Raw genomic sequence first — 13,821 nt, 5'->3', positions numbered from 1 at the left:
ATTCTGTAGGCAATGGGGAAAGGGTCTTGTTTAGTTTGAAAAATGACTATGACCTACTGTTTCAGTTACTGGATTTCAATTCAGAAACAGCAAAGTTATTTTTCTTGCATATTTCATTAAAAAGGTGAAGGGTATGTTTGATGGAGGAATTACATCTATTTTGTTCGACTTTGACAAGTTCCTTATGAAATTGCTGTCTCTAAAGCACATGGGCCTTAGTCCTGCCATGAGTTCCAGCTTTTCACTAGTCTGATCAGTCTGAACATCCACAAAAACTGAGCGAGTAAAGCAAACAGGTGTCTACCTAATCACAATTCATCCTCCAGATTTAGGAGTTTATGATCTGTTTTCCATTTTTCCCATGCATCATCCTCTGTCAGATCAACAGCATATTTGGTCATGAGACAAGGAAATAAACTACCTTCAGTTTGAATTGAAAAAATTTAAGTTCCTTACTGGTACCTATTGTTGCATTTAAACAGTTTTGTGTGGTGTGTGTGTTTTTTTTTTTTTTTAATAATAGATTCTATTACCAAAAGCACCCTCTTTTCTCATTATTTAAACACAAATCTGTGTCCCCCTAAACAAGGTCCTCCCCTTTTAGTGGTAGAACGGAGGAAAGTAAACCATGCAACGGTAGGTTCCCACCATTGCAACCAGGGATAGGATTGCTTTTTGTAACAATAGTATTTTCCCTCAATAATTCTTGCTTCCCTTTAAACCTATCAGGGTCAAGCCCTTGTAGTCCTCAAGTACAATTGTTTTAATCATGCTTCCCTGTCTTCAGCAAGTAAGTAGTTTTCACTCAATTTTGCTCTATTCCTTATGGAGAAAAAAAAAAGTTTCTTAAAAAATTTAACACTTTTATAAATTCTAACAGAGAAAATCATTCTATTGTTGTTGGAATTTCTCTGGGTTCAATTTCCTCATTCTATTTGCTTTAAATATTTTATAGTTGCAACTACACCGTTACATAGTTTATAGTTATAAAAAAATTATTTAAAGCGGAAATAACTTCTAAAGAGACAAAACAAATTGTTAAATTACATTTTTTATTACAAAAAAAAGCTTTAGACTTCACATCGAGTCTCTCCTTTGTTTAGCTAACATCTTTAACATCTTTGTGACCTCTTTCAGCTGATGCCCAAAAGGTGCAAACTTTTCAGCAGACTAAAGACTTTTTCGTGTGAAGCAAAGCTGTCAGCTATGGGCTGACAAAGTAATTACCAAAGGGCTTTCTATAAGGATTAGAACCCTTTAATATGCTGATTAATCAGCTTTTAAATAATGAATACCCTTGAGTAAGCCTTTCCAAGTAAATGAAATGTCTTTACTTGCTGGTATATGATAATGCTATTTGAAAAATCAATAGTGATTAATACCTGAAATGCATTAAGTGTACAAATATAATTATTTTCAGAAAGGAAAAAGTGTTTAGTAATATATTTACTGTTTATCTGTACTGCCTGGCTGATGCTTTATTCAGGGGATTTCTTTTTCTTCCAGGAGTAGGCAACAAGCATCCCGCTGACTTCAAGCCCTGCCAGGTAGCTGATCGTCTCAGACTCCATCCACAGTTATTCTACACATCGTGATGGCTGCTTTGTGTTTGCACTTGGATCCTCTTAACTCCACCAGCTCAATAATGGACCTAAACAACTAGTTATTGAGGGCATTCAGCATCTCAAATTACTTGGCACTTTGAGAAAGTAAGTGATAATAGTCCTGCTCTTTCGAGCTCTAATTAGTGCTATGCATTGTAAATGGCTTCTGAAAGCTACTTATGATCTCCCAGGCAAAGGTAACCTCAAAAAGCAAATAAATAGCAGATGATTATTTTTTTAAAGACCAGTTATAATTATTATTCAATGTAATGTAGGAATATTCCACCGCTTCTTTACAAGGAAACATAATCACTTGTAAATACTTCTAAACTTTTAAGTAGCAGGCCACTCCCACCCACATCTTTGCAAGTATTTACCAAGAGGAAAATGTCAAATGTTCTGGGTGAACCAGGACTGAGTCTTTTGTCTGTGCTTCCTGGTAAGCTCAGAAATATACTTAGTTGATCTTTCACTTTTAAACCTACTTTTGTGTTAACTTTCCTGCCTTCCAATTATTCTCCTTTACTGCAATCTACATTTCAGGGTACAATTCTCTATTTATATCGATTTGGCTATTTAGATTAATTTTCTTCTGAAAACAAACCCAAAGCTCTTATGTCTGCCTTTGGAATTAAAACATCATTCACACGTCTAAAATTAAGTATGTGCATAACTGTTTGCAGAACAGAGCCTGAAATTACCTCTCGTCTCTGTTTCTAATATCTCCAGGCTGCGTTTATTATTTGCTGTCCTCTATTTTTTGTCCATTCTTTGAGATCACCAATGAGAACAATAAATGTAAGCCTTGACATCCTACAGGACATTTCTCTCTGGTGTCTCCAGTCCCTTTGTTGTTCTTTTCTGAAGTTTCCAGCTGCTGTGACAGATCAATTACAAAACAAAACAAAAAATCAGATTTCATGGCACATACGTATTGACTGTTCTACTTTGTTCCCAGAATGGACCAAATACAGAACAATTCACCGAATCCATGGCAGCAGTAGGACTGTTTTTAAAGTCACTGCTAGATATGGTATCACTGTACTGTTAACTATGGGACACAACAGCATCATTCTCACTAGCTCCCTTACCTACAAACTTGGACTTTATATAAACATTCTTTTAGAATAAAATTTATAAAAGCTGACGGTTTAGCAACCTTGGGGAGAAACGTCAGCCTCTTTAAAGCCAGGTAATAAAACTCCCATTAGTTTCAGTGTTATACCCCTTATTTGAAGCTCGTTTGATCTGTGTGTGGCAATAACATATTTCAAGTTTAGCATCAAAAAGACTGAAAATTCAGTTGTGTAACGATTTAGTGAGTTTAAAAGAGTGAAGCAAAGGCTCCTTCTTTGGGAACTTCTAACGCCCCAGCAGAGATGGTGTTTCTATCAGTCACAGAAACCTGTGGGATGCAGCAGGATTTTCAGGTTTTCCTGCCAGGCTGTTGAGCCTGAGGCTGCTATAGAGTCTCAGCTGAAGGCTGCACTACCTGTGCTGGGAACTGACTGTGCTCCTTCTTCTAACAAAAACACATGCAGCGTATGAAGTTAAATATGTGTGATCACGTGTGCAGAAAGTTAAAGTACATATAAAACATATTTGTATATGTATATAAATGTGTGTTATATACGAATTTACAGCTATAATATACAAATGGGGGTCTGAGCTTTTATCTGCATATAATTCAAGTCAAGAAAGTAGGATTAAAAATGTGCATTAGAGAACTGTAGCATACATGCAAACTTTGTGGCTTAGACAAGCTTCTGCAACACTAGAAATGGAAGAAGAACTTACAGTACAAGTACTGATGTACATTGTCTGGACTCTTTTCAACTATTTTGCAGTTTTTGAGCCCCTGTACATTTTTTGCTGGCAATATGAATGCCTATCAGGTTTATGAAAATGAGCTTGTTTTTCTTGTAATTCTGGTTCCATGATCAGTAATACCCAACCTCTGCATTTCTGGAGTAAATGGAAGTGCACAGTGGAACCAGATCAGGTGTGACCACATAACTGTGTTCTGCAAAACTGGACAATATACTGTTTAATGCTATCTTTAAGATTTTATGCTAGATTTGTGTGAGCTATGGATAGATCAGATGTGATCCAGCACTAAGTTAAACCAATGGAGGGGGACAATATCTGAGCCAGCACATTTTCAAGGGCAATGATACTCATGGAAAGAAATTGAATGCATTTAAGAAGCAGAGTGAGCTTTGTAGCTTAAAAGGACTATGCTGTTTCTAATCTCAGACTCGGTGCCCGAAACCTGGATTTACCACCATAATAAATAAGATTCTTCAGGCCACAGTTGATTTGATATGCTGTTTTCAGCAGTAACAACAGCCTAAGGTACACCCAGGACCCCTTGCCACTGGCTCCCTGTTCCATATCACAGCGCCTGGCACTTTTTGTGGCGCCACACGACAAGCTACATGAATGAACAGAGCCAGGTTAAAAATAACTTCAGAAAAAAAAAAAAAAAAGGCAATATCTGGCTTCCTGCAAGGCAACACAGGCAGCTGTGCTCACACCGTGGAAAGGGTGGCAGGGGCAGGTCTGAGCAGGCAGTGGCGCTGAATGGGAAAATCTGCAGCCACAACTGCTTGAGAAAATGGTTATGAGGAACTGCTCACAGGGATACTCTGTTTGCACAGCATTCCCCCATCCTCCCAACTTGAAAAGTTGTCCATGGATATAGAAAAGTCCTCTGGTGTATCAGATGTGCAATTTGCTGAAGAAGAGGTGCTGGAGACAGCTTCAGACTTCCCATGCTTACTGAACAGCTGCAGCTATGATCATTTTCCTGTCAACTGTAGTCAGGTCTATTCCGCCAGAAATCTGCATGCTTAGATCCTAGTTCATGAAAGAGTTCTGGTAAGGAGGCATGCTCACCATCCATCCCAACAGGCTTTCAGTTTTGTATCCAAGACTTATTCTTAAATACATGCTCAAATCCTTTTCTGAATCAGGGCTTTTTACAACAGTCTGGAAGTCAGACAGCTCTGGAGATCAGTGTGTGCCATTAAATAATGACAGCAAAAAAGTTTTTTTTGCATTTGCAAAGTAGTCAGTAATGGCTTCTTTGGTAGAATTATTCATTTGTGTGAGCTTCTCTAACGCATTTTAAAATTAAGTAGATATATATAATTCATTTTTAAAAAATCTGTTTAAGAAAGTAAATTAGAGAATAAAGTATTTGAAAAGCATTGCAGTAAGTTTAAGAGACATAAAATGCAAAAAAAGTCAGACAGCTATACTTAAAAATTAAAAAAAAAAATCCTACCACTTAATCTTTAACTGTTGCCCTTTTATAAAATAACAACATACATTCAAAAGCTGTGCAAGAGATTATGTGTTTAGTCTTAACTCTGAATACCCTTTTTGTTGATTGCATTTTAACATAATTTATGGTTTATTTTTTATGACACGTAGCCATATATATGGGTAAAAAGCATACATTTATAATTTAAGAGATTAATTTATATACGAGCTGAAATATACACAAGACTAAGTTTCTTGGCTAGATCTCTTTTGATACTATTTTAAAGTTGTATTATTTTACTAATAATATGCAAGTCCAAGGGTTTAACATTGCCTTAGGAGAATTAGTCTCTGAGGAACACATTGCTCACAGCTGCAGTGAAATATCCATCATTGAAAATTTCAGCACTTCTAATTCCATCTCAGTGACATCAGTCGGATAACTGAAATATTACTCACATGTGGTATTCAGGGAGTGTGTGTATGAAATTATCAAAATTCTAGGAAAGTAATTTTGTGTTTATCCTTAGCAGTCGTTTTCTAACAACAAAAAATCAGAATGAAAAATAATAGTGCAGTGGATTTTTTACATTATGATTAAAATAAGATGTAATTTTCCCTATGTTTAAAATGATCAGCAAGCCTCTTCCTGTTTACTTTAGTTTCTAGCTTTTGTTTCACAAAAATGGGAAAATTGTACTGTAGAATTAACTTAGCCAAGCTTAAGAAGACATTTTTTGATTTATAAATCATTGAAAGGATAACTCAATTATAGAGTATCTGCAATTCAAGGAAAGCCAAAGCCATGGTTTCTTCAACACTGTTGCCTGATTTATGCCCAGCCTGATCAGATGTTAGTATCGCTTTGATTTTGACATGGCACACGTTGGCAAAGGCACCTAAAAACCTGTACTGTGTCCTCTTTTCCAGTTAGGATGTGGTAGGATGCTGTTGTTTTTTCTCTGTAAGGTTGCTTTTTCTACTGCTCAGGTCAGGTACGGTCCAAAAAGAACAGTCCAGTAAGACACTGACCTATTTGGCTTCTAACACTGCTGAAGTATTGCACCCTTTTAGGCTATTTAGTTCTTCTCCATAGCCAGCAACAGCCATAGATGACAAAACTGCACAGACAGTCCCTGAACCAGAAGTTTCTTGTCTGGCAATGACAGCACATAACCAGAAAAGGACTTTGAGATTCAACATGTGCAACTCTCCGCACTCCTAAATATTTCCTTTGATAGATCAGAGAGTACAAAGAGGCCTAGGAAAGGGAACAGTGAGTGAGAGGAGCTGTCTAGGCTGCAGACCTAGGATGGAAAACAACAAAGGCAAAATTCACAACAGAAAACATTTATGTAAATGTTTGGTAACTGTTCTCTTCACTTGCCCTGGAAGAAAATCCACCTGAGAATGTCACAGAGGGCCTAAGCCAAGAGAAGTGCCATGGCCATTAGTCAGTGCAGTGCACCTAGGATTGGAAAGCTGACAGCTAGCATGGCTATTTGGAAGGTATCATCTGCATTTCAGAAGATTCTCAAACCATGTTGCCCTAATGTGAGAGATGTCAAAGAGGTCATAGAAAGTTTTGCTTGTGTAAGATTCATAAAAGGTGTCAGAGTGATGAAAATGGTATCCTTTGCAGTTTCTCCCCACTTAATACTAAGAAGATCAACACAAAGAGAGTTTTGCAGATGGTTGTTCACCAATCTGGCCAGCTGGTGCACAGTGCTGGTGTTTTCTGCAGCTCCTGCTGGGCTCTAGCTGGCGCCTGGCCCGTGCAGATCAGCACGCAGTATTTGCTGCTGTCTGATCCAGCCTGCTCTTTGATGCTCTAGCTCACAAAGCCAGACTTTATTGGTAAACATGGCTATTGCAAGTAACTGCTTGAGCATCTGAGTAAGTGGTGCAATGTCTGCTTGGCCTACTTCTTACCAGGTCAATGCTTGCTTATTTTGCTTTATACAGTAATTGGAAAGCAATAGGCAGCAGACAGCAGAAAGGGGGGAGCAAGGCCAGATGACACACAGTCTACTATAACTCACCAGCTTCCCAATGATAGCAATGGGATAGCTGTGCAAAATCTCAAGTGCTACTTGCTGTGCTGCAACACTGGGTATTCATTTTTCGAGAGCTATAAACCGTGTCCCCCTGAGCCTGTTATCAGCTTTCTGTAGCCCTCTCCAGTCCACTCCTTTCCTCCTCTCCCCTTATATCTAACCCCAAATGGGATATGATACTTCACCTCAGTCCTCAGCAGCCCAACTATCATTATTTAGTTCCCTCACATAGAAAACTCCAACTGATATATCCTAAATGCCTTCTGTGATGTTTCATCGTTGACACATACTTGTTTAGTTTGTGATATGCTACTAGATCCTTTTCACAGGGTCCCCATTTTGTATTTTGTTGATGCTTCTCTTAAGTATAGCACTGCCCCCTAGTTTTACTAAATCTCACTTGATTTAATGTTAATAAATCCTTAATAGAACTTGTTACATCAGTAGACAACAAGCAAACTATTATATGGGTATAAAAAAAATTGAAAACTACACCAATTCGTATTTGTGAGAAATTTTGCTTGTTACTATTATAACGACACTTAAGATACCTACAAATTAAAAGGTTTAAGATATATATATACATAGTAGTCTATTTAGCTATTTAATTTTTATGTGTAAATGCATACAGTGGGAATCATCTAAAAATACAGGATCTAATCTCAGTTAGTCATAAGGCTCTTTCCACTCAGTGGAGAGGGAGAGAAACCTCCAGAGGCTGATTCATTCAAAATGCCTTGATTGCTCATTTTAGAAAGGTAGTAATCACTCTCTGGAGGTGTCTTCCTCTATCCACTGACTACAGAAGGAGCCAAGACAACTGCTTTAGAATAGATACCAAACTTCTAAATTGCTAAAATTACACAAGATGAATCCCAGCTGCAGCTCATTCCCTCTGGAACAGTCAATTAAACCTAAATTCTTCAAAGATTTAGGCCTTAAGTCCCACTGATTTCACACTGTGAAATTCTTATAGCCACTGACTTCAATGAGAATCACACACCTAAACACAGTGCATACTTAATTTTGGAGGCCTCAGAACACTGACAAAAACCGCACCAAATCTGCCCACGATGATTTAAACAAATACTGCCTTCAAACATCCACACTTCTCCTCTGGCAGACGTTTCCATCCCCACTGCAGAAGGGAACGCGTCAGTGCTTCAGCTGCAGTAACCCACCCACTGCAAGGAGGGGAGGAGGGAAGAACTGGAGGTGGTTGTATCTTGGAGAGCCACAGCTACATTTGACTGAATGTGTCTTTCAGATTCCCCTTTTGGCCACTTCTTGATCTTTCTTACCACAAAACGTTTATTTATTTTAAAAGATTATTAAAAGAAAACCAACGTACTAAAACAACTAGTAGAACAGACCTGGCAGGTGTTTTACTACAGTAGCACTATCCTGAAATTACTTCTACTTATTTTTATTCAAATTGACAGCATCTCAACTTGAGTGCTCCTTAATGACATAAAACTAACTCTTCTTTTTTCCTCTTTGAAGTCACATCATTGTAGATGTTGATTGTTTAATTGTCCTTCCAATCATGCACTTAACTTCCCACTTAGCCCCATGCAGGACATGACTTGAAGACATTAACAATCGTCACTAATGTGGATTGCCTTAGGATGTTTAAGTTTATTTGTAATGGAGGCAAACAGTGTTTGGATGAATTCTATAAATGTTGAACATTTTCTGCCTTAGGCAAAGTTTTCAGTAAGAGTTCATACGGTTTTTCTGGTTGTAATCAGTACATTCAAATTATGCATAATTTGGTTTTCATGGTTTCAGTGTTGGATCACATAAAATCAAGTTTAATTACTACCAAAAATAAATTCCTTTATGCACCTTGGGATATTCACTGTGGACTTATGATGCACTAGTAGGAGATTCACAATTGCTAGGAAATTATTTAAGAACAGTGTATTGCTTTTCCGCAAATGCAAGTGAAACTGCAGTGGTTAATCAGAGGAATTGAAATAAATGGTCATAAAGTTTTAATGCTATTATTAACTAAAAGTAATATCAATTCCTATACCAAATTGGCAGACGAAAAGGAGGGTGGGAAACCTCTGTATTTAGAAACATTTCCATGAAAAATATCACATGATGTGGGCTGAGATTCTTGTTTATATACACAAAGGGAAAAAGTGAAAAAGGTCTTCTGCTCCAACAGGGGAGGGACTCTTCGTGGGACTCTCTAGCAACTTCCAGACAGGTGCCTGAGGCAAAACCTTCTATTGCCTATTGCAAGCTATTTCATGTACGCAAGCAGTCTTCACAAAAAAAAAAATAAAATTCTGCGTTCTGCTCTACTTTTTTTTCTTTTTTTTCAAAGCAGTACGATCTCAACAGTAAATCTCTCCCTCCAGCTGTGGCCTTAGAAAAAGTTTTACTAGCCTTACGATTTCATTTATTTTTTTAAAATGGGTTAAGTAGGGGGAACCTGCAATAGAGAGTGGTGATTGTCTGAGGATGAATTCTTACTTCCTTCTCCCAAATAGTCAGTCATAAACATCTTCAGCTAGAAATAAAATGTCACTAGGAAGATTTAGGAATGAATAGACAGGATGTTAATTCTGCCAGTACTCCTGCAGGGGCATTTATGGATAGGAAGGTGGATAGATGGGCCACTGATTTCTATCTCACTTTATCTGAACTGAGATGTGTCAAAGCATAAGTAATGTTGTTCTGTTTTGCTTCTGCTTCTTGCTGCTGAATACTACCTAACTCACTTTATTTACCCATGAAAAGTAGAAAATCTGAAACAAATAGTAGACACAGTTTTGGATTACCTGGTAATCAAGGAGTACACAAAGACACTATGATGTCCTTAATGGACACAATCATTTAGTGGATTTAACCATTCACTCCTTTTGACCTTCTGACATAAATTCTGCAAATTTAACTGCACATAACTAAATAGAACTATATGTAATTGTCTCTTGAAGTGGCTTGACTCCTTTGAAAACTGACTAAACAAACTGAATTTAGATTAACCAAATTGTTAAAGTTCCTAGTACTAGTAAAAGACATTCTAACTTTAAGACATAACAGAAAATGTATAGGATCTTAGTTTGGTTTTACTTTCAGTCATCTGCTAAACCAGCCTGATTTGAGGCAGACTTCTTCCAGAGGTAGGTTACTTGAAAGCAGTGCTTATTTTCAATGTGTTAATGATATGTAAAAAAAATCATACTTAGCTTATGGGTGTGTCTTTTGCCTGAAGTTAATGCATCTTTTAAACAACGCATGTTTGGACTTGAATCTGTAAATGCTCGTTTATCTGATTTAAAATAATCAAGGAAAGAAAAAGACACCATTAGTCTCATCCCGTAACACCCATAACATCCCAATGAACGGTCTACAGTTCACTGTACTTCCTTTCCTCCACTCCCAACTCACTCAGGCTACCACGCTGGTAGTCTTGTGGAGAAAACAAATCTCATTAGCCAAACAGAGAGCTTGAGGGTCTAGTTTTACAAGATTTTTTCTCTGCAGCCATGCTTCCCCTTTTTCAGCATTGTCCCCTCAGGCTGACCTATATTCTGGCTGCCAGGGAGAGGGCCTGTCTTTGCCTAAACAACCATCACCACTGATAAGCTTCCATGTACAGTTACATGGAAAACTGGAAGAAGGAATTATTCCAGCTCAGAATGAAAAGTGGTGGAGGTGGGGGACTGTTTTTGTTTTTGATGGGTTTGTAGCCAAATCATTCTCTTCGTCATGTTGACTTTGCAGTTACACTAATGCCAATGACAAACAAGGGTCGCTAGGAAGCCTTGTTACACGTAGAGGTAACAGGGTGAGGGAATGTGAGACCTTTCATTTTGATAGAAGCTTACTTAGGGCAGATATAGTCCAGCCAAACCCATGAAGAAGACATATGGGAAGTCTCCCATTACTATTTGCTTACATACAATCATGGTGCACTCTCAACCTAAAACTAATGATGAAGAGACCCCTGGGTTTGGGGGCTGCCAGCCCTTGCAGCATTCATATCAGTTGTAGAATTGGTCCCTGAGATTTCTGGAGAGAACAAATCTCCCTGTGGGAAGAAAGACTTCCTCTCATGGGCTCTGAAGGCATACAGGCATTTCAGAATTCATAATATAATCAGTTTTAAAATGCTTTTCTGAGTATTCAGAGAAAAGAAGCTGCAAAGACAAATGGATTAATTTTCTGAATTGATTTACCTTTCTTAATTTAAAACAGCTTCATATATTACTAGCACTAAATATGCATTAGGTTGTGTGTTATAAGGGCACAGTATTCCATGAATGCATGAATGGTTTTCAAAATAACAAAACAGTTCTTTCCCTTTTGAGTATTTTCACTTTTTCCCCTGCTTTTTCTCAGATTTTTTCTTGTTCCATACTTCACATATATACCAGATATATTATCCACTGCTATCATAAACTAAGTACAGAATGCTTTGCTTGTATTTTTTCTTACCCTTGTATGTTAAAACTGACAGTTTAATGGCCCTGTTGCCACTTACCAGTGAATCACTGCCCTTGCCAACACTCAAGATAAGACAAGCTCGCTTTTCCCAAGTAAGAGGCACTTTGCTGTGTACTCCGGGAACTGTAGTACAGAGCTTGGTTACTTTAAATCAATTTTAATTTTAGTAAGGTGTGCAATAATTCTCTGGTGCAACATAAGGATCATCGTCTTGAATTTTGATTACTCTGCAGAACTAGCAAATACAGCCTATTTTGCCTAAGCAATGAATGCAACACGTTCAAGTGTCTCCTGTATAATGGTGTGAGACAACTGCACAGCTAGAACAAATGCTAGCACTTTTGAAACAGAAGATTGCTAATGATGTATAGTTTTGAAAATCTGAATTTGGCACTGTACACTTTTTTCCTACTGGATACGGAACAGCTCACTGTTTCACAGGCTTTGTTAATCTAATGTCAACCTAATGGCTTTGAAGGGAAGAAAAAGGCTGCAAAAAGAATGAATAATTATGGCATGCCAACGTTCCCAAGATAGTTTTCATTTGCGAGAAATAAATTAGAGTAACTTGCAAATATGCACTAGTTTTTATCCTGTGTTTCATTTGTTTGCTTGTTTGCTTTTAAGTGTAGAAAAATGTTTATTTCTGCAGTGTTTGTTTGCTTTTCTGCAGTGATTTCCTTAAGGACCACCAGTGGTCAACTGATCAGATGCTGAGAAAATACCACATTGCTCTGTAAACCCTGTGCACCTGAAATAGCTGCGTTGACAGCGGCACGTGAGTGTTCTTATGGCATGTCTGCTTGGTTTGCAAATTTGGGATTTGCGATTTAAAATAAAATGTAGTTTCGTTTCTGTAATGTAACCTGTTCCCTGGGATACATATCGGAACAATAAAAAAGTTTCAGCCTTACGTATCTCAGTAATGGAGGTAAGGATCTCTCAGTGCTGCAGGACACGAGTGCCCAGGCCATCTCCCATCTCTTAGGTGAAATGTACATATGTAAAGGTGGGACACAAAGTGCTGGGTCCATGCAGTTTGATGCTCTGCTGCTGCTGAGCAGGGGCATGTGACGTCTCCAATAACTGCATCCACTACAGGGTCCGGGCTTCCATATGGAACTTGAACAATAGGTATTTACTTAAATTACATAGATTACCTCAGAGATGTGGAATCTGTACGCCCTGCCTACTTCCCTGAACCTCTGGAGCTGGGATCCTGTGGGGAACATAATGGGCTTAATTACTGTGTCTGGACTAGCCGCGCAGGACCCGGAAGGCAGGAGTTAACCTCACCTCACCTTTTACATGCCAGTGACCCCAGCCTTGGCTGGGAACCTGCCTGGGCCTCCGGAGCAGCTCCGGGACCGCTCCGACCGGCGCTAAGCGGGCTCGCTGGGAATCCCGGGCGCAGCACGGCCTCGCCGCGCTCCCCCTCAGGCCCCGGGGCCCGCCGCGCTGCCAGGCCCGGCCCTCAGCCGCCTCCCGGGGCTGGAAGCGGGTCCCGGGCACCCCCGGCGGGACCCGCCTGCCCCCGCCGCCCGGAGCCCGGGCGAGGCTGGGGGGCGGCCCGGGGCTGTTGCTGTCACACGGCAGGGGGAGGGGGCTGCGGGCGGGGCGGGCCGCGCCGTGCTCGGGGCTCCCCCGGCCGGGCGGAGGCGGGCTGAGGCGCTGCAAAGTTTGCCGAGTGGCTGGCGGCGCTGTGTGCCCCCCACTCCCCGCGTCTTCCCTTCATATTTTTTCTCCTTCCTTCTACCCTCACTGCCTTCCCTCCCTCGGCGGTGGCTCCGGGGCATGCACCCGCGCTGAGAGGCTGTGTCAGCCGGGCTGCTCGACGGACGGGAGCAGCGCGGGCAGCGGCTCCGAGCCCGCCATGCCCCGCCGGCACCGCGCCGCGCCCGCCGCCCTCTTCCTCCTCCTCCTCTTCCTCGTCCTCCTCCTGCTGCCGGTGCTGGGGGGCAGCCCCGCCGCCCGTTGCCCCGTGCCCTGCCGCTGCGCCGGGCACCTCGTCGCCTGCAGCCGCCTGGAGCTGAGCCGAATGCCCGAGCGGCTGCCGCGGGGGGCGGTGCAGCTGTGAGTATGGGGGGCTCGGTGCTGGGGAGGGGGTGCCCGTCCGCCATCTTCTGCCCCTCGGGGTGCCTCGGTCTGCGGCCGAGGAGGGCAGGGGGTCGGGGGGGAAATGTCGGGTTTGTGGCCGAGCGGGGCGAGTGTGGGGAGGGATGGATGGAGGGAGGGAAGGAGGGGGCCGGCTGTCAGCGAGCACCGAGCAGCGCTTACCCTCCGCGCCTGGCCGACGGCGCTCGCCCTGGACCCCGTGAAGGAGGGGGAGCAAAGTTGTTCTACAGACTTTCTCGGGGAACGTGCAAAAATCCCTAAGTTAAATAGATTTCTGAGTCAGGAAATAAAAACCAAACTTTCATATTGGCCTG

The 13,821-nt window shown here is 40.9% G+C and overlaps 1 protein-coding gene across 3 annotated transcripts in view; it reads left to right on the top strand.

Moving 5' to 3' along the window:
- Window positions 1-13,821, top strand: part of LRIG3 (leucine rich repeats and immunoglobulin like domains 3) — a 66,715-nt gene that overhangs the window by 9,866 nt on the left and 43,028 nt on the right. Inside the window, exons 2-4 of one of the 3 annotated variants that reach the window (XM_035544255.2) lie at window positions 730-790; window positions 1,507-1,709; window positions 12,066-12,170. Coding sequence is in view for 1 of the 3 variants with exons in the window: in XM_035544254.2 (XP_035400147.1) it covers window positions 13,266-13,465 (200 nt within the window). In the remaining 2 variants the exon portion in view is untranslated. Of the gene's footprint in view, window positions 1-729; window positions 791-1,453; window positions 1,710-12,065; window positions 12,171-13,027; window positions 13,466-13,821 lie in introns of those variants that run through there. The other 2 variants (XM_035544256.2, XM_035544254.2) reach the window with 2 other exon arrangements.

The sequence above is a fragment of the Cygnus atratus genome, chromosome 1, assembly GCF_013377495.2.
Source record: "Cygnus atratus isolate AKBS03 ecotype Queensland, Australia chromosome 1, CAtr_DNAZoo_HiC_assembly, whole genome shotgun sequence".
NCBI classification, from domain to species: domain Eukaryota; kingdom Metazoa; phylum Chordata; class Aves; order Anseriformes; family Anatidae; genus Cygnus; species Cygnus atratus.
The sequence above is the reverse complement of the archived record's forward strand: the minus strand, read 5'-3'. Positions and strand labels throughout refer to the sequence as shown.